The following is a 19,776-nucleotide window of genomic DNA, read 5'->3' as shown; positions in this document are numbered from 1 at the left end:
AAATTTCTGAATGTGTTTAACTGTACTATAACTGCGTTAATCTCATCTGAAAAATCTTCCTTCCTTAAAATTTTCTGGACTTTGGTTTTGAAAGTTCCATGTTGAATAAATACAATACTGCTACTGTTGTTACTGCACTAATAGTAATATAGTAGCAGTAGTAGACTGCCCAGAGACTGACTGAGAATGAAATTCTAAATTTGATAAAGTATCTTATTGATGTTCATAAAGCTAATTTTATTAGTTTTATCAGTTTTCATGATTTTATTCACTTTATTTAAATTGTTGTGCATTATGATAGGTTGTGTTTGTGAACTTTATGTCATAATATTAGAGCATTCTGAAATGCTATACAAAAAATGATTATGTCAGAGAGATCTTTATCTGCTTGCAACATTTCTAATGTCAGCTAATGAATTTGTAATCAAAGTTTATTTCTGAGTCATTTATGCATGATTCATAGACAGATTGCATATAATATCTTAGCTGGATACCAAGTCTGATTGTATACAAGGATGTTTGTTTATGCACATGAAGCAGCAGTTTTTCCCTTATTAGTCTGAATTTCTGTCAAAACTATACCTGAGTTTGTTCACAAAATGTGGCAAGAATACAATACAGCGTTCCCTCGATTTTCGCGGGGGAAGCGTTCTGAGACTGCCCACAAAAGTCGAATTTCCACGAAGTATAGATGCGGAAGTAAATACACTATTTTTGGCTATGAACAGTATCACAAACCTTCCCTTAACACTTTAAACCCCTAAATTGCAATTTTCCATTCCCTTAGCAACCATTTAAATTATTACTCACCATGTTTATTTATTAAAGTTTATTTTTTAAAAAATTATTAAATGCAGATGAAAGTTTGGCGATGACATATGACGTCATCAGGTGGGAAAAACCGTGGTATAGGGAAAAAACCCGCAAAGTATTTTTTAATTAATATTTTTGAAAAACCGTGGTATAGACATTTCGTGAAGTTCGAACCCGCGAAAATCGAGGGAACACTGTATTATGATTACTTTCGGAAGTTTAGACCAAGTGAATCAAGATTTTCCCACCAATCTCTATCCTCCTTCCTGACAGGAAGATGCATATATTAAAGGAACCTTGAAGGATAAGCAGTTGTTAAATCTTTGACTGCTATGGGGAGCACACACCATGTTTATCAGCAGACACCAGAAAAGTTGTTCTTTCTTTGTTTTATTATAATGCCCCCCCCAATAGGAAACCATTCTAATAATACTTTCACACGCACTTCTATTTCTCTTCCATATCTGCACATGAACCCATTTTTTCCAGGCTATTCTAATTTACAAGGAACATTGTCTTCCCCCTTTCTGAGAGAAGATTGTGTATCTGAAGTCCACCACCTCATTCCTCCTCTCAGCATTGTCTTTCTTCCCAATGAATGTCAAGTATTATTATTTGATTGACTGTAGCCACCTGATGCTAGGAAAATGTTCTGGGTTCATAGTAGGGATTGTTGTTGAGTCTATAAAAAGAAATCTGGACGGGCTCTTATTTGCCACGGAGGCATTGTTTCTGCAGATGTTTCTGCTGGAGAGATGTTCAATCTAATAGGTGTAAAGATGTACTTAGTAGGTCATTCTTACTTAGGATCAGGGAAAAGCTGCCCCCAGACACACACAATTAGCACAGCTGACTGGTTATTTGCTCACTAGGAGAAAAAAAGATCATCTAACTCTCTAATCACTCATCCATTTAAACAATTAGATGCTTTGCCTCAGAATGTGCATTCTCTTAAGAAATTATGACGTGAACCTTATGAAATGGGGAGGGGAGGCAGTCTGCTAGATTAAGCATTGAAAAGTGCTAAATTTGTAAAAGAAGGGCAACATTCATTACGTCTCCTGACTTAGCAATCTTCCCATGCCATCCAATCCTATGGTTTGTGGTAAAAGAAAAGGGTTCTTCAAAGGTTTTAAATGCCTTTGATAGCAAGTAAACAAAAGAAAGAAAATAAACAGGACCCATAGCAATGATGTGAAGCTTATAAACTAAATCTGGCTAATATAGCAATAGCACTTAGACGTATATACCACTTCACACTGCTTTATAGCCCTTTCTAAGCAGTTTACAGACTCACCATATTGCCCCCAACAATCTGGGTCTTCATAATGTTAATATGCAATACAAAGGAATAAGTCAGACTTCCTATCAGGAACAAATGTGTTGGATTTTTAATTAAAAGAAATAGCTTAGAGCAGGAAACTTTTGTAACCACAAGTGGAACATTACGTGTGATCACTTATTTTGGCTACACATGAGGTACCAGTATAGGTCAGTGATGGCAAACTTTGACACACATGTCAAAGGTGTCATGCCATGACAATTTGGGTTTGACATCTGACAACTATTTTCACAAGAATGCCTGTTCTTGTGCATTTTTTTGGAGGCTATTGCCACTGGATGAAACTGGTGTGTATTCATGTTCAACCCCCAGAGTATGTGAAAATCGCACAAGAACATGCTTGTGCATAAGAGAACACACTTTCACATGGTTTTCAGACACATGGAAGATCATTCTCTGAAGCTACTACAAAACTCAAAGCCTTGTGCAGAGGGGCCTTTCAAAGGAAAGAGAACACAACCTAAAGATATGTGGCATAGCAGATGCTGAGGAGAACTGGGCCTCAGGCTGATTATATCATTTCCTGAGGCTCGTGAGCAGGGGGAATGTGAGGCAGTATTTTGAGTGATAGCCGTGGCACTATAGCTGAAATTAAGGCCCGGGCTTCAGTTGCTGCCACCAAGTATTGCTGTTCAAGGTCGCCTAGATCAGTGTTTCCCAACCTTGGCAACTTGAAGATATTTGGACTTCAACTCCCAGAATTCCCCAGCCAGCAAACGCTAGCTGGGGAATTCTGGGAGTTGAAGTCCAGATATCTTCAAGTTGCCAAGGTCGGGAAACACTGGCCTAGATGAAATAGTAAGAGATAGTTGTTTCACTTTTGTTCAGTGAGGGAGAGATGGAACACACCATCAGAGTCAGGTTAAACATTTTCTGAATTTTCGACATGCCGAGTCCAAAAGGGTTTTCAGCGAAGCTCTTCAGCATATTATTTATGAAGGTTGAACCTACTTCTAAGAATTCAAGATTGATTTACCTTTTTCTCTTTAACTTTACTAGTTATCACTATAAAATATAGCTCTTTTTCTTCTAATCCCAGGACTTTCTCTCTCAAACATATCCATCTGTACTGTATATACTTTCAGAACCATCACTTCTTAAGAGCAGTCCCACTGCGTGTGCTTTGGAGAACTAAAAGACTGAAAACTACTACATTTGAAACAATTTTGAATTTTCTAGTTATGGATTATTCTTTTGCAGATGACATACCATGACTGTGCTGTGGTGCTATCACAAACTTGAAATATTCTTTTATGAAACTCTCTAAGATCTTTCTCTTAGAGCAGGGGTGTGAAACTCAATTTCATTGAGGGCCACATCAGGGATGTATTTGACCTCTGAGGGCCAGGCGGTGTGGCTAGTTCAATGTCACTTGTGTCGGGGGTGCCTGTGGTGGCCTAAGTCCTCTGCCAGCAAAACAGGCCCCTGAGCTCCATTTTCAGCTGCCAGAGCCTCCTACAACCTTCTGCCAGCAAAAACAGAGCTTGGGAAGGCCTCCATTTTCGCTGGCAGAGGGATGCAGGAGGCCCTGGCAACCAAAAACGGAGCTTAGGAGCAGAAGCACCACAGAGAAGTCATTCGCTGTTTCCAGGGCAGCCCCACAGGACAGATCTAACTACCCAAGAGGCTGGATCTGGCCTTCGGGCCTTGAGTTTGACACCCTTGTCTTAGATGGAGTATTGTCAGTTTATAGAAGTTTGTAACACATGCTTTATAAACACTTTTTTAAAAAAGATATGCATTACAGATAGTCCTGGCTTAATGGCCATTTATTCAGGGACCATTCAGAGTTATGAGATTTTGAGACACTTATGATAAGTCCTCATTGTTCTGGTCTTACTGCATCTTCCTAGTCACATAATCATGACTAGGCAACCAACTCATAATTTTGATGTTTCTGGCAGGGGTAGGTTTCTAACTTACTTCACTGCCAGCTTGCTTCCTCCCGTGCCACATGGCTGTGTCTTGTGGGCATGGGTGCGCATGCGCATTGGCAAAAAGTCCACCCCCCAAAAAACTTTTAAGCCGAAAACAAGATGGCTGGAAACTTGGCTCCTGCGCATGCTCAGAAGGAAAAAAAAATCCATTTTTTAAAAAAAAGGATGGTGACGCCCAAGGACTGGCACAATACCAATTAATTAAGTATTATTATTGTTATTGTTGTTAATTATGCTGCCTATTTTGCCAAAGGTAATTCTAGTTGATTTACATTCTTGAATGTAAAATTAATGATAAGTAAGGCCATCTGATTTTAATTTAAAGTCAAGCTGGGTAAGAAAAGGCAGTAAGTCTCTGGTGATGGAGAAGAATAACAAACACATTCTGAAATTTTATGAAGTTTAAATTTTATATACTGTATGAAATTAGGATAATTCAGAATTTGCCTTTATATATTCCTACCTTCCATGGACTACTGTCTGAGATAATCTCTATTTCTGTTAACTGGAATATTCAGAACCATAGTCCAAAATGTTTGGAGAAAGATCAGACTTTGGAAAGTTGGCCTCTCTCCTATTCCTCAGTACAAAAAATTGCACTGAAGGCCTGGCAAATTTGTTTCCGTCACACCTGCTTGACCCTGGTTTCCCAGCAATTCATTTAAAGGTCTACAGCTAGAGATATGGAGAATTCACTCAGCTATTCTTTCATGCTTTCCTCCTTTATAATTTCATTTTTACCATATTTTACAACAGTTCTACTTCTGCTTCTGAATAATTGCATTTGAAGAAAATCAAAAATAAAACCATTATGGCATTAAACTACAATCTTGACAACTCCAGAAAGTAGATGGTCCATATCTAGATAAACAGAAACAAAAGGCAGCTTTGTATTTTATAGGAAAATCTCTTGCCTTTTTAATAGCACCCATAAAACGACTCTTGACATATGTTTGCCCTACTCCTTACCTATGTCACAGTTCCAAAGGAAGAGATATATAAAAACAAAATTTAGCAAATGCTTCCCACCTTCCCCAAGCTTTCAGATGCACGTCTAATGTGTGCAACGTTTAATGGTAATATGTGCTGTCAACGTTTAGGAAAAAAACTCTATAATTCTAGCAATTAGAAGCATCATATATCATTAGATTTGGTATTTATATAATTAAAATAAAACAAATGTGTTGACTGCTTAAAAGGTTTTTTTTTCCCCAGTGACAACAAATTATGTTTTGACTCCATCCCCTTTCTAACTATTTTCACTTATTATTTCTTTTGCATTGTAAATCAATTTATTTTTGCAAAATGTGCCTGGTGTTTGGGTACAAATTCCACCTTTGAGTGTATTCAAGCAACCTCTGTGGACTTCAGTAGCTGCTGATCACATGTCTGCCTCATGGCAAAATCTTATTTGTGAAGTGCTTGTGTTTGATCTGGTACAGTGGTAAGAAAGCTTCAGTGCATTGTGTACAGTAGAACAAGCTAAATTTTCAAGCTTTCCATGTAGGATGCAAAACATTTGGGCCAACGCCTTTGCAACAATAGGGCATAAGGATTTATTAGCCAATGTGAGAGGAAGGAGAGATCAATCTTTTCATGGATCTTTCTGAAAAGTTACTTGATCTCTTTAAATAAAAGCAAACTTCTGGCACTTTTTTAAAACTGATGTAACAAAGGAGTAGACTTTTATTTGACCTCTACCTCACATTTTCTTTTTTTTGTATCATTTCAGAATTTTTTCCTATTCCAGCTGTAATTTTTTAAAAAATTACCATTTTTACAGGAATGTATGAAGAAATCGTAAATGCAAAATTGTTTCCTGAAGCTTATATTTTAATTGATTCTTTTTCCCTACTTTAGTAAAAAAAAAAACATGTCAATTACACAATTTATGGATTCTACTGTTTGAGGCAATTGCCCTCTTCTATAAAGGTTTCTTGTATTGGGTTGATGGTGTTTTGTTTTTTTTAAATTTACTGATCAGTAGATCATTGACTGCTTTTGCTAAATTCAAGTCCATACTGTGAGCAAATATATCAAAATGTTTTATGTGGGTCAAGCTGTCAATCTGTCTCATCAATATTGTCCTTCTTTTCTGGCAAAAGCTTTCCAGAATCAATGGCAATCTTCTGCTAGCCAGGTACTTTTTATGAAAATGCCAGAAGTTAAATTTGTTCATCTGTTTAAAGCAAAACATGAGTTCTGTTAAAATATCGATGTAATTATTTTTCCTTCTATCCAACATTAACACTCAGCTGCATCTTAATATGAGGAATTCTTGCAAAAAGATGTTGTTGAAAAATGGCTTTAGAAACTACTCAGCCTAAGCAGCTGAAAGGTATTTGCTTTCGAAGTTACATTGCCAGTGATTACTCACAGACATGCGAATCACTGATGCAGCCATCAATCTACACTCACTACATGCTTTTTTAAATGGGAAGGTAACAATAAGATAATGAATGATTCAAGCTTGCTTGTCTTCTTGGAACAAGTTCCTTTTCTCCAAAGGGACAGTCCTGAAATGTTATGAAAACAAAACGTTCTTAATCACTTATTTTCAAAACATCATATATTGTCCATGCCAATTGGAGCTGCTGGAAGTTGTGAATAAGTACATTTTAAATGGCTGTATGTATCGTATCTATTCCTGGTGCGTGGACGTCACATGAATAGAGTCCTGTGCTCAGTGGTGGGTTGCTAAGGTGGAACAGTAATGTGTGCTCGCCTTGGTGCACCTGGGTGTCTGCACACAATTTTGCTACCTGCCCAGGTGCAGTAGCATAATTGCACTGGACTCCGCTAGCACTCAGAAGCCATGGGAGAGAGCACACGTGATCATTCCCCTTTAGCAGCCCACCTCTGCCTTTGATGCATGAAATCATTTTAATAAGGCTTTAGATCTGAAGAGGGACCAATTAATCACTGGAATCACCAGAAAATGGGTAACTTCTGTAATCAAGGTGTTGAGAGTAAAGCTTTATTGGGTTCTCTCAGAAACAATGCATAGTTGCTCTCTTCTTTTGCTGACATTTAGCATTAGCTGGTATCACAGGAACACAGAGAAACAAAGACCAGAAGTTGCTTAATGCTTAATGCTCCTAGAAAAATAAATAATGAATTCATATATGAGCTTCTATCCTGCAAACCTCGAGGCAATCACCTTTCCCCCTCATTCCCTCCTTTGTTAATTATATCTTATAAAAACAGCACCCTCTAAACCCAGATGTTCATATCGTAATACTAACATTCTGTAGTTCATCTTTACAAAGCTTAGCTAACACATGTTTTAAAAGTTATTGTACTATATATAACAGCCTTGCCTAAGAGAATAGAGTCCTGCTACATTTAGAAAATGCAGGTGCTATGTAAGCTCCCTTTTGAAAGCAAGGACTTAGCTCAGTTTCCTTTGAAGAACCAGAGACTTGAAACTGAAAACTTTTATTAATGCCATTGTCTCCTTGTATCAGCAGGTTCCAGAGAGATTCCTGGAAGTGGCTCAGATCACATTACGAGAGTTTTTCAATGCCATTATCGCAGGCAAAGATGTTGATCCTTCCTGGAAGAAGGCCATATACAAGGTCATCTGTAAGCTGGACAGTGAAGTTCCTGAGATTTTCAAATCCCCAAACTGCCTCCAAGAGCTTCTTCATGAGTAGAGATTTTCAACCGCTATTTATGAATGTATTAAAAAAAAGTAGCAGACTCTCCCTTTTTTATGCCCAAGCTATGTGTGAATGTGTGTGTATGTGTTTCTATATTAATTTCATATATGAAATCAGATCAGAATCCCTTGTGATTTATTATAAGTTTAGGTCAGTAATAAGTGTATAATTATTTTAACTCCAGCTTTTGTTTTACTTTTGCCTGTGACTTTTAACATTTTGGGAAAAAACATTATTGGGGCATTTTCTTCCCTTTCTGGTCCCTTTGCTTATCCCTTGAGAAGATGAATGATTTGAAGTGTGTACAAGCCTCTCTCTCTCTCTCTCTCTCTCTCTCTCTCTCTCTCTCTCTCTCTCTCTCTATCTATCTATCTATCTATCTATCTATCTATCTATCTCTATCTCTCATTACCTGGTTGATTCTCCCTCCCCCAGATGTTATCCTACAGAAATCCTACAGAAGGTGATGGTCCTTTGTTTGTATTAAAAGGTCTCAACCCTATGGGGGTTAATCTAACCTTCACAGATAAGGTTTCTAAATTTTTACTTCAACTGCTTAATGAAGGAAGTGCACTTTTTGTGTAACACTGTACAAGATATATAAATCCTCTTTTCCTTTCTCAACTGAGCGCAAAAGACATCATCTATTCTAAACTTTATGACTTTCCTTTTATGAGAACAATGTATGCCCATACTTTGGCACTTTTATTCCACTACAAGCAGCTTCTGTTCAGGCTTCTTGTGCCCTACTGTCATGTTTTGGGGAGAGTTATCTACCTACAATTTCTGTTGTTAGGAAGTTTGTGAAAACAACAGTAGAGGCAAATTCTCTCAGAAGGCACCACAGATTTGAAAGTAGGATCTGTTCCAAAGTCTTCTGTTCCATGTTGGGCTTGCCATAGGTTAGAGGGACTGGATAGAAAATAAAATAGACTGGAGATGGAACTGGATGAACCTAAAATTCAAGAGTTGGAATGCCCTAATTTTTGGATGTTTGCCTCAGCTATATATTTATCTAGCTATGTTTCCCTTTCTCCTTTCAAACAAGGCAATACTGTGCAAAGCAAATGAAGGCAAGATAGTTTGTAGTTTGGCTAATACAATTCTGTAATATGCTCAGTCCTCAAAACACAATAGCATTTCACTCTTCACATTTTTTTTTAAAGGTTGCTGCTGTATGGTCTTTGGTCATTTTAAATTATTTTATTTAAAATAATGGGGAAATATTTCCTATTGAAATCTGTGGAATTCAAAAGGGACAATCCCATGCACATGCATTTGGGGACAAGGTCCAGAAGTTATTTCTAACCATATGTTTATAGGATGACTATGATTATTGATGAATGTTTTATTTTGGCTGAATTGCACCCTTTTACTTCATAACATTGAATAGTTGGGTCTAGGCCATCTTCTAAATAGCATTTGATACAAATGTATTCTTCCCCTTCTTCTCTGAAATCTTTATGTGATGTATATATTTGATATTTCATATTTTTACCTGAAACATGTTTAACTACTTTTTCATCTGAAAAGCATTGTAAGATATGTTTGCTTTATTCTCAAATTACTATGGCAAAAATGGCATCATCTCAAGAGTGCAAGAATACTTTCAATATATTAGAAATTGAATAGAAACATTTTTATAGAAAATATTGTTTAAAGGAATAAACTAGGCACAATATATACTGAAAGCACAACTCTGGAGAAGAAAACTGCATACAGTTAAGTCTTTAACTGTGTTAACTAACTTTCTAAGTTTTGAGCACGCTTCATGAGAACCGGATTGCACCTAAACATTGTGCAGAATTTGTATTCTGTCCTATTGGCTAGGAAAATAAATGCTAGCCACTTTATTCATTCCTCAAATTTACATAATTCATAACCAATGAATAGAAGTAATTAAATACTTTCTGTTGGACAGCAAAAGTCTGCGCCAAACAAAACGCGAGATCAGTGCAAAATATATTCAAAATGGAGCTCTTCAGAGTTGTTCTGATATTTTCAAGATATTTTTTTGCAACGAAGAGTCCTACTTTTGGCAACTTTCAATAAAGCTAAACTCAACATGCCGAATGCAGAGCTGCTATTGAAAATTGTTAACGTTTCCATGCTTTCTATGATATTAATCTCATTGCATACTGAGATCTCCACCAGCAATTGTTGACACAAGAGCTGGCAAGCCCCTTACGTGCTAATATCCAACACAGCAAGTTCTTTGCTGTTGATGGGAAGAGCTTATTTTAAGGCTGCCATTTTCAGCAAGGACAGAATATGTTTACTTCTTGTTGGATATGTTTGTTGGTATTTTCTGGACAAGAATGCTGATTGAAATCCAAAGTGGAATTTCATCTCAAAATGACAAAAACAATGCTGATTTTTCACTGAAAAGCAGGAATGAGGATGGAATGGATCTAGCTGAAATGAATTGCAACAATCCGCCTAATTCAAAAAAGAAGAAAATGTTCCCTGGATATTTTTATGCTTTCTTCAGAGGTCTCTCTTTTTTTCACACTTTGGGAAACTGGTAGAATTACCTATGTGTTATGGCACTATGTATTTGTTGTTTTCTGTGTCTTTTGTACAGATGCAGTAAGAATTTATTGTTATCTGGACTATTATTTATCATTATCTCTTGTCTCCCACAGGAAATTGATTCAGATTCAGTCCAAACTGGCCATGGTGGCAGTTTTTACAGTTTAGCAGATAGTTTTCTTGAGGATCCTCCTTTTTTCCTCCCTTTCTTGAAATTGTTTTTTAAAGAAAAACAAAACATAAATTGTATTTTGGCTTTGGAGAGTGAAAGTTTACCCCATATACATTACGATAATAAAAAAAAAAGCTGACCTGGTCATTGCAATGATGCCTCATTTATAAATATTGCTTGAGAGACAAAAAAGATGAAAAGAATTGACAGTAAAAAGCCTTAAAACCTGCTGATTTTTTTTTAAAAAAATGAGGGCACAGGCCTTTGTTTAGTGACAGAAACACACAGGGGGTTCTCAATATGCAGAATAGCAGTTTTCTTGGTGCAAAAGCTTTGCTGAAGCCAGCAAAAGACACTAAAGCACACACTATGTTAAAGAAAAAGTCCAGTGGGTTTTTTCATATGTAATGTTAATTGCAAAGTCATGTTTGAACCCATGGACAACTTTCCTCCAGGCCTTTCTGTCCTCTATCATCCCCCGGAGTCCATTTAAGTTCATGCTTAAATAACTAACCCTAACCCTTCTTCTTTTGCCCTCAATTGTTCCCAGCATTAGGCTGGGAATAGTGTAATACTTCTAGCTAAAAAATAATACAAAACATAGTTTATTACTTCTAGGGATAGCTTTTCTTCTTGAACATTACTTTTGATACTTTTATTTTAGTGCGCTCCCCAATATATCTGACCTAAAGAACTGGTTTAAAACCAGTTATTAAGTAGGATATTAAATCATTATTGAAACATAGTTTGAGATCCCAAATGTTAGTTAACTAATATGTTTTTAAAAAACATTCCTTGTCCCTGAAAAATACAAGAAACTTCATAATTAGAATCAAATCAAACTAAATTTCCAGAAGTAGTTTACAAAGAAAAAAGATGATGGGAAAACAGATCTACCCTTCTGGGAGTTGCTATTTCAACCCATCTGGAGCCACTCCAACCTTTTTAAAAATGGGGATGATTGTTATGATTATATCCGTTTATTGTCTCATTTTGAAAGAAGTTGCTTCTGCTAAAGATTTAGGGAAAGGTACAGAAGGCTTGAAAGGGAGACATTGTCCTCACATTATTATAGAAAGCTCTTCAGCTCCCTCCATATTCAAAACAGCACGAAATCCTCCAGAAGTTCACTTTATTATCTTCCTACATTATCCCCTTGGCCATGACCAAACTTACCCATACTTAATTTCTTAGACACCATTCTGAAGGCTTTACATTGTTGGTAACATTAGTGCTGTAAACTTTAGCACTGTTTGTCTTGTAATGAAATGTGATTCATTGAACTCTTAAAATTTATGCCATTTATTTATTCGAAATATAGCTTATGGAAAAAGGAAAGCGAGTAAGGCTTCAAAACGCTCACAGAGTTGGGGAGAGAACCAAGCAGATCTTAATTTGCATTTTTTTTAAAAAAATTACCTTATTATTCCCTGGTTGTTTAATTGTAATTTCATTGTGTTAGTTGTGTTGCCTTTGTGCCTTCCCAAACACATCAGATTGAGTGTGAAATATCAATTTTTGTTCTATTTTAAGGATTTTTGTTCTATTTTTTTCATCCTCCCAATGATTTTTTAAAAATTCCATATTTAAAGAATAAAATGATCACCTCATGCCATAGGTTTTGTTGCTGTCCTGAGACACTGGAGCAACACAAGTTGCTGAAATTGTTGTACTATGTCTCTTGTCCATTTAAAAAGAAGAAAGGGAGAAAACAAGAGGATAGCTTTATTGATTTGGAATTTGGAAGCATTCAGACTAACAATTCTATGAAGCAAAGCCCTATAATCTATTTTTTTCTAAATACAGTATATCTCCTATGAATTTTTGAGAGAGAATTGTGGTCACCTCATTTCAAATGAATCTGACTTGGATTTATTTATTTGCATGAGTACTCTTAATTTTTGATAATGCTGCACCTGATTACTGTTCATTTTGTAGCCAGGCTTTCCTTGATCAACTTCTAAAGTCAGGACACTACAGCAAAACATGTCCAGCAATAGTAATTATTCAAACTGTCCATTTTGAATTGACTAGACACTAGACTAAAAAATAAAAGATGGCTGCCATGTATAGTCAAATCTCTGCTTGTTTAAGTACAATGTAACAAACAGGGGGGGGAAAATGAGTGGAGCTTTGATCACACCATTAAGACCACTATTTTGCCTTTCTTGACCATACCTGTGGATGTCCCTGTACTTATACCATCAACCCCATTCCTCTCCCCTTTTTTGTTAGCAAAACTGGATGGGATTGGGTTAGAAAAGACAGAAGGTACCTTTAATATAGGAAAAAGAAATTGACAGAGAGAAATTGATTTAAAACATTTTTTCTTAAAAGACCTGGAAATTCTGTGCTGACATTCATTTTTCTCCCCTTTCTCTATTTTTCCTACTACAGAAACTGGAGCTTATAGTGTGTGCCTAGACCTTAAATGCACCAGCGGAAGGATTAGATAAAACAAAACCTTCAAATTACCAGTTATTCTCCCTTTACAATTATTCTTGTGCCTTCTGTGGCTTACAATTTTCATATGTTTGGACCTTCCTTCCTTCACACAATTCCCCAGATGCAATAAACACTGGTTTTCTCTCCACGTTTTTCCAGCTGTTTAACACAATGTTGATAGCTATGCACATTTTGTGTCTTTTTAAAGGAAATTAAAAACAAAAGCAGAAGAATAAGTTTTTGAAGAAGATAATTTTTAGAACAGTTTGATAAAGCAAATTATTTTTCCTCAATAGTTTGAGCAGCATTCAATTTTGAAAAATTCTTGTAAAAGCCAATTTTTTGTAACAGTGGTGCAGATCTTGTGTTTTCTTAGCCTAACAAACAGTAGTATAGGAGTATATTTCATATGTATTATATATATGTGTATACATATACATACATATATAGCCATAAATATACCTGCATATACATACATACACACACACACACACACATATATGTATGTATGTATGTATGTATGTATGTATGTATGTGTGTGTATAATTATATATATATAATACACACACACATATATATGTATATATACTTATACACACAATAAGCGTGTGAAGTGAAATGCTTACATTTTTCCAGTGTAGATTAAGAACCTATTTTAAACATTTGTTATGCTTTGTGAGAAGAATGTTCTATTTGAAGCTATAAAACACTTAATTCTTACTGTATCTCTGGTTGTGTAATGGGAACGCTTCACATTAAATGATTTTCCATAAGTGAAAGATATTAGGATGTAATAATTATTTAAGGAAGTGTTCACCCATATATTCTTGAGGTTTGCTTTGTGCCTCTGAGTATTATTTAATTTAAAGTGTTTTAAGTTTGCAGAATCATTGTTACTGTACCGAGTATGTGGGTGAACATCGATAGCCAAGGGGAATTTTTATAAAGCAATGTATATATTCAGCTGGAGGGCTCTTCGTGAACAAAAGGCATATGATTTTAATAACTACATTCTGAGAACATATGTTAAATTTATAGGAATTGCTGCAGTAACTGCATAGATAGTTGAAAGCATTCTTTAAAACCAGCTCAATACTTTTTAAAGATAGATTTCTCTCATCAGGAGAAAAGTGATCCACTTTCCATAACATTACAGAATTTCTTTCTATGTGCACAATGTAATTTATTGGCAATGGATTCCTTCCTCCACAGGTTACTATTACGTGAAAAGTAAAAGTAAAGATTTTGTGCTTTAAATATAGGACTTTCACCAGCAGAACTGAAAGATATAAATATATATATATATAAAATATATATAAATAAATAATTATATATATATATATATATAAAAGTGGTTTGCAAATCCCCTCAAAGGAGCATTGTACATGAGAAGTAATTTTTTTTAAATCCTCTTCTATTTGTCATGTGTATTATATAGTAATTATTGGTGTTTTTAGTGCAAAGACTTCTTTTGGATATGTATTCTGTGTTTGGAAATTTTAATAAACATTGTTTTTAAAAAGCTCCCCTTAATTAATGTAACTGGTTTATATTAGTAAACAGTTACTATATTGCACTTAAATGTTCTGTTGAAGGAAATACAGTTTTGTTGGTTATAAACCATTGAAAATATTAAGAGTTTGACCTGGGATGTAAACTGTCATTTAACCTTTGAATCTTCTTAGGGCTAACTCTGTTTCAAATTATGAAAAGTGCAAAATCTTCAGTTACTTTCTCTACTCAGACAGCAAAGATATCCAAGAATTATATGGTAAAATATAGATAAGATGCCAAGTTTAAATTTTGTTCCCAGTCTTTCTACTCGAGATTTTGTTAAGGCATTAATACAATACTGTAGAATTTATTTTAAAAATGTAAACACACGTATACATTTTTATCAGGAAGATATTCATATTATTTCAAACTCAAGTATCAGAGAAATACTGTAATTTTATAAACTGGAAGAATCAAAGGTTAAGGCATAACCCAGCTACTTCTCATATGTATATAGTTACAAAAGTTACAAAACACTGCCTTTATATTATTTAGCAATATGTTGTAAATAGCATTATCAAAGTTCTTTTGTAATAAAAACCCTTTAATTTGAAGTTAGTACAATAACTGAATTAATGAATTCAATTTTTGGATTATTTTTAAGTTTATTATTTAGATAGAGGCAATTTCAACTGTGGGGGGGTGGTTTGTTGTTGTCTATTGTTCTGAAGACTTCACATAATTTATTGGTTTAATTTATCCTAATTTATTTGATGGTGTACAATTTTATATTGCCAAGGATGTACTGTAATATTAATTGATGATGTGATAAACATGAAGACTCCCCTATCTGTATGGAGGGAAAAAAGGTGCAGTAGACAATTGACTGAAAAACTTACAATTCTAGCTTGGCAGCTACTAAATTGAAAAAGAAATCAGGAAAACATGTTTTTTGGGGGAGGAGGAGTTGGGGGGAAACTCTTTTGTGTGTGTGTGTTTTAAGCTTTTGTATACTCTCCAGATCTTTACCTTTTTGCTTTGTACCACTTAAAGGATACAGTAGTTCAATTGCCTTGTGTGCCTTCCATCTTCTCTAAATTGAATGTATGTGCAGTATATATGCAAGCTTGTGCAAAATAAAATATAAATTACAAGCTCATTGCTCCTGGCTTATATTCTTACTAAAATTCTTTCTTATGAGATACCAATGTGAAGCTACTCAAAAGTTGGAGCAGAATTAAAAGCTGAAGAAAGGGACTAAATTTGTAATTACACATGCTCCAAGGCACTTTGCAGATTACTTCTGGAGCCCGTCACTGAATTTTCATATTAAATCCAATATAAAATTGAGCACATTTGATGTTCAAAAGCCTTCAAATAGAATGTGTTCTTTATGAATTATTGTGCGTGAGGCCAATTGATAAAGCGTGGTTTATAAGAATGTAGAGAGTCTTCTATTTGTAGTTTCTTCAGCAGGCTTGAATAAACAAAATGTAGACTTACTTTGATGAAAAATTTTAATCTTTGACTGTTTCTGTCTGCCTCCCTACCTTCACAGGAGGTTCTGATCAATTGTTTGTTATTTGCAGGGGACTTTTAAAATAACACATGAAATCATGGTTAATAATGATGCCTGTCCCATGGGAAGTCTCCTTGGTTTCCCTATGATCAGGGTTTTGTAGGTTATGAATCATAAACTATCCCATGGATCCAGTGTAGCTGGGTAGATTTTCTTACATGCTAACATGCACACATGCCATGTTTTCCCCAAAATAAGACATCCCCCCCAAAAAATCAGATGTCCTCCAAAAATAAGCCCTTCCCCAAAATAAGCTCTCCCTGAAAATATTTAAAAGCGTGTTCAGCTATTCCCCATCATTTCCTCTGGTTAGGGTTAGGGAGATCAGGTAAGACAGCAAGAGGAGACCCATGTTCAGGGGTGGGCTGCTGCCTGGATGGGGGCGGGGTGCAGCAGGATAGTGAAAATGGAGTTCCACCCCAGAGCACCCAATTTACACTGAAAGATGTTGAAAGACAATGCAGGGCATCCTGCATAAGCCACGCCCACAGTGTGGTAGTAAAAGTTTTGTAGCCCTTCACTGCCCATGTTGCTCCATATGCCCCAAAATAAAAAGGCCTCCCCCAAAATAAGGCCAAGCACTTATTTCAGGGTTCAAAATATATAAGACAGGATCTTACTTTCGGGAAAACACAGTACATACATATATGCATATACACAGATATATTTAGCACACTTTTGGAGACTAAACCTCTTTTTAAGCACTAGTTTAGCTGATTGTTGGGGGGGGGGGAAGAGATCAGTAAACCTGCATTACAAAGGTGAAATAAAACAAGAGTAGTGCTTGCCTGAGAGAATGGTGCCTTGTGCTACACTGAATGCCAATTACAATAAGGTTTTTACCTCCTGGTTGCTAGAACCATCACCAGGGAGAGCAATGGGGAGTTCATATGCACAGACTATTTCACTACTATGTTGTGGAGAATGGCTCCATTCCCCTGTAGTACTACCTAGAGGAAGTCAGTTGTATGCACAGGGTTTATTAATTAATTAATTAATTAATTATTTAGATTTGTATGCCGCCCCTCTCCGCAGACTCGGGGCGGCTCACAACAGAATAAAAACAATTCATAACAAATCTAAATTGTAGTTCAAAATATTTAAAAACCCCATTTACTAAACAAACATACATACAAACATACCATTCATAAATTGTATATGCCCAGGGGAGATGTCTCAGTTCCCCCATGCCTGACGACAAAGGTGGGTTTTAAGGAGCTTACGAAAGGCAAGGAGAGTAGGGGCAGTTCTAATCTCTGGGGGGAGTTGGTTCCAGAGGGCCGGGGCCGCCACAGAGAAGGCTCTTCCCCTGGGGTCCCCCAACCAACATTGTTTAGTTGACGGGACCCGGAGAAGGCCCACTCTGTGGGACCTAATCGGTTGCTGGGACTCGTGCGGCAGAAGGCGGTCTCGGAGATATTCTGGTTTGGGTATCATAAAAATTCAGTTAACAAACCATCACTGCCCTCTCTCCCTCCTCTGTTTCTCTGGCTTGTCACCAGGTCTAGTTGATGACATGGTTTGTACATAGAAGAGTACTACTTGCATATTCAGAAACAATCAGGCTCTCAAGTTTGAGGCAGAGATCACCTCTGCACCTATGACCTGTTAGTTGAGCATCTTGTCAGTTGGCTTAAAACACAATTTCAAGTGACTAGCTACACTCACTCCTCGCCACCTCACCACATATTCAGGGGAACAATTTGTAGCAGGTGGTGTTTAGTGGGAAAGGAATGAAGCCAGAGGATCCAGTCATTGTTTTTCTTAACTGGCCCCACATTCAAACAGTAAAAATACCACCATTTCCTGGTCTTGTTACTAAAGGAGAAGTGGAATCAGCACTGATGGATGAAAGCACAATTTATGCTGGCAGTTTTCTGCCAAATCAAGGACTGGAGGATCATGCTAACACGGCTCTCTGGTTGTGCCCTAAGAGTGCTGAGAGGTTTGGCAAATGAACAGTAGAATCACTCGGTGACTGTGTCAGCCAATGAAGAGTCATGGTCGATTCATTAGTTAAAATTACAACAGCAGTAGTAGAAGTAGTCATTACTGATTGATGGCAGACAGAATGCAGAGGAACACTGATTTAAATCACCAGTGACCTAATCTTAATGCACCCTACAGAACTGTAATAGCAAAAACTGCTGACATCTTTCTTAACTATTCTCTACCATGAATTCAATCATTTCTTGGACACATCGCCCAAAGTTGCTGATTCATTCAATGAACGAGCCACTTCATAATTTCAGTTTCAAAATGCACTCCTTAAATGATTGATTCATGACTGGAACCCAGAATTATAACAAGAAATCTTGGGAAGAGCTCAAGAAAAGCTGTTGGGGATTTCAGAGGGATGATGGAATCTAAGATTGTTTCCAAATTACTTTCTACAACCACAAATACAAGGAAGAAACTTTGGGATTCCTTGGTCTATAATTCCCTTTAGCTTGAGGACCAAATTTCTAGTTAACATGGGATTTGTAGGCACATCACACAAGATGAGAAAGGTGGCTTTTAAGGAGTAATTGGAATTGGCTATTTTTAGTTTCTTTTTGAATAGGAATTATTGGGAAAATGGTTTCCATTCTTGGAAAAACTTGGAAAGATTTTCCCAAGTTCAGAGGAGTACAATGGGATGTATTGAGTCAATGTGCATAATAGCATGCATCAAAATTAAAAATAGATGTTTATATGACACTTCATTTTAAACAATTCCAAGCAGTTTATAATAACCCAAAACACATTAAATTATTCCAGTTAAGGTTGTGAGTGCTCCTCGTCCACCTCTGGTAATGACATATTCTAAGGAGGATGAGCCAGGCCCATCTTGGTACTTTGAGCCACTGGTGTTGGCAGTTGATGCAGAGAGTGAGTTTATTAAGTGAGAGAATGAGGGAGAAAGAGACCTGGATGAAACTGAAGGACCCCCAGAGGTGGCAGATATTCCAATGACAGTAGAGTCTGACTTAGAGGAGGAGGAAGATCAGGAGCCTTTGCTAGAGACCCACTTTAGAAGATTAAGAAAGACAAGAATATTTGTATGGAAAAAGGAAGTAGTCTAGTAGTTTGTAATTCATAGGTATTTAAGAGTGGTATATGGGTAATTCGGGGTAGAGTGCCAGTTTTTTGCAAAGGAATCGGATGATATTTGAGGTCTTAGCCAGGTTATGCTAGACAATTGTTATTTTCCTGCTAAAATACTTGTAGAAAAAATACCCTGTTTGCTGAGATGCTGGGAAGTTGTAAAACTGCATAGGCCAGGGATAGAACAGCTAGGGTTAAAATTTCAACCATATGGCATATACAAATATTTTCCACTGCCTGATTCAAGACGAAACAACCAGGAGTCTCTTTATGTGTATGTGCACACACACAAATGCATGCATCTTGAGAAAGAGCTTTGTATCTATTGCTCAAAAAATAATAATAAAGGGAACACTTAAACAACACAATATAATTCCAAGTAAATCAAACTTCTGGGAAATCAAACTGTCCACTTAGGAAGCAACACTGATTGACAATCAATTTCACATGTTGTCAGCACATTCAGCATCATACAGAACAAAGTATTCAATGGGAATATTTCATACATTCAGATCTAGGATGTGTTCTTTAGTGTTCCCTTTATTTATTTATTTATTTTGAGCAGTATATGTTGTGATTCAGCCTGAGGCTCCTCAGGGACCGGCTGGATCTCTGCCGGATCCATGCCCAGAGGAGGAGGACAGTGAACAGGAGGGGGAGGACCAGGCAGACGGGGGAGAGGAACGTCAGGAAGAGGAGGAGGGAGAGCAGCC

At 36.5% G+C, this 19,776-nt stretch overlaps 1 protein-coding gene across 1 annotated transcript in view; it reads left to right on the top strand.

Annotated features, from left to right (window-relative positions):
* Positions 1-15,556, top strand: part of PROX1 (prospero homeobox 1) — a 75,821-nt gene extending 60,265 nt beyond the window's left edge. Inside the window, exon 6 of the mRNA XM_070734428.1 lies at positions 7,563-15,556. Coding sequence (XP_070590529.1) covers positions 7,563-7,748 — 186 coding nt within the window. The 3' untranslated portion in view covers positions 7,749-15,556. The remainder of the gene's footprint in view (positions 1-7,562) is intronic.
* The last annotated feature ends 4,220 nt before the right edge of the window (positions 15,557-19,776 follow it).

This window comes from Erythrolamprus reginae, chromosome 1, assembly GCF_031021105.1.
Source record: "Erythrolamprus reginae isolate rEryReg1 chromosome 1, rEryReg1.hap1, whole genome shotgun sequence".
Lineage (NCBI taxonomy): Eukaryota > Metazoa > Chordata > Lepidosauria > Squamata > Dipsadidae > Erythrolamprus > Erythrolamprus reginae.
This window is presented reverse-complemented; position numbering and strand designations above follow the sequence as displayed.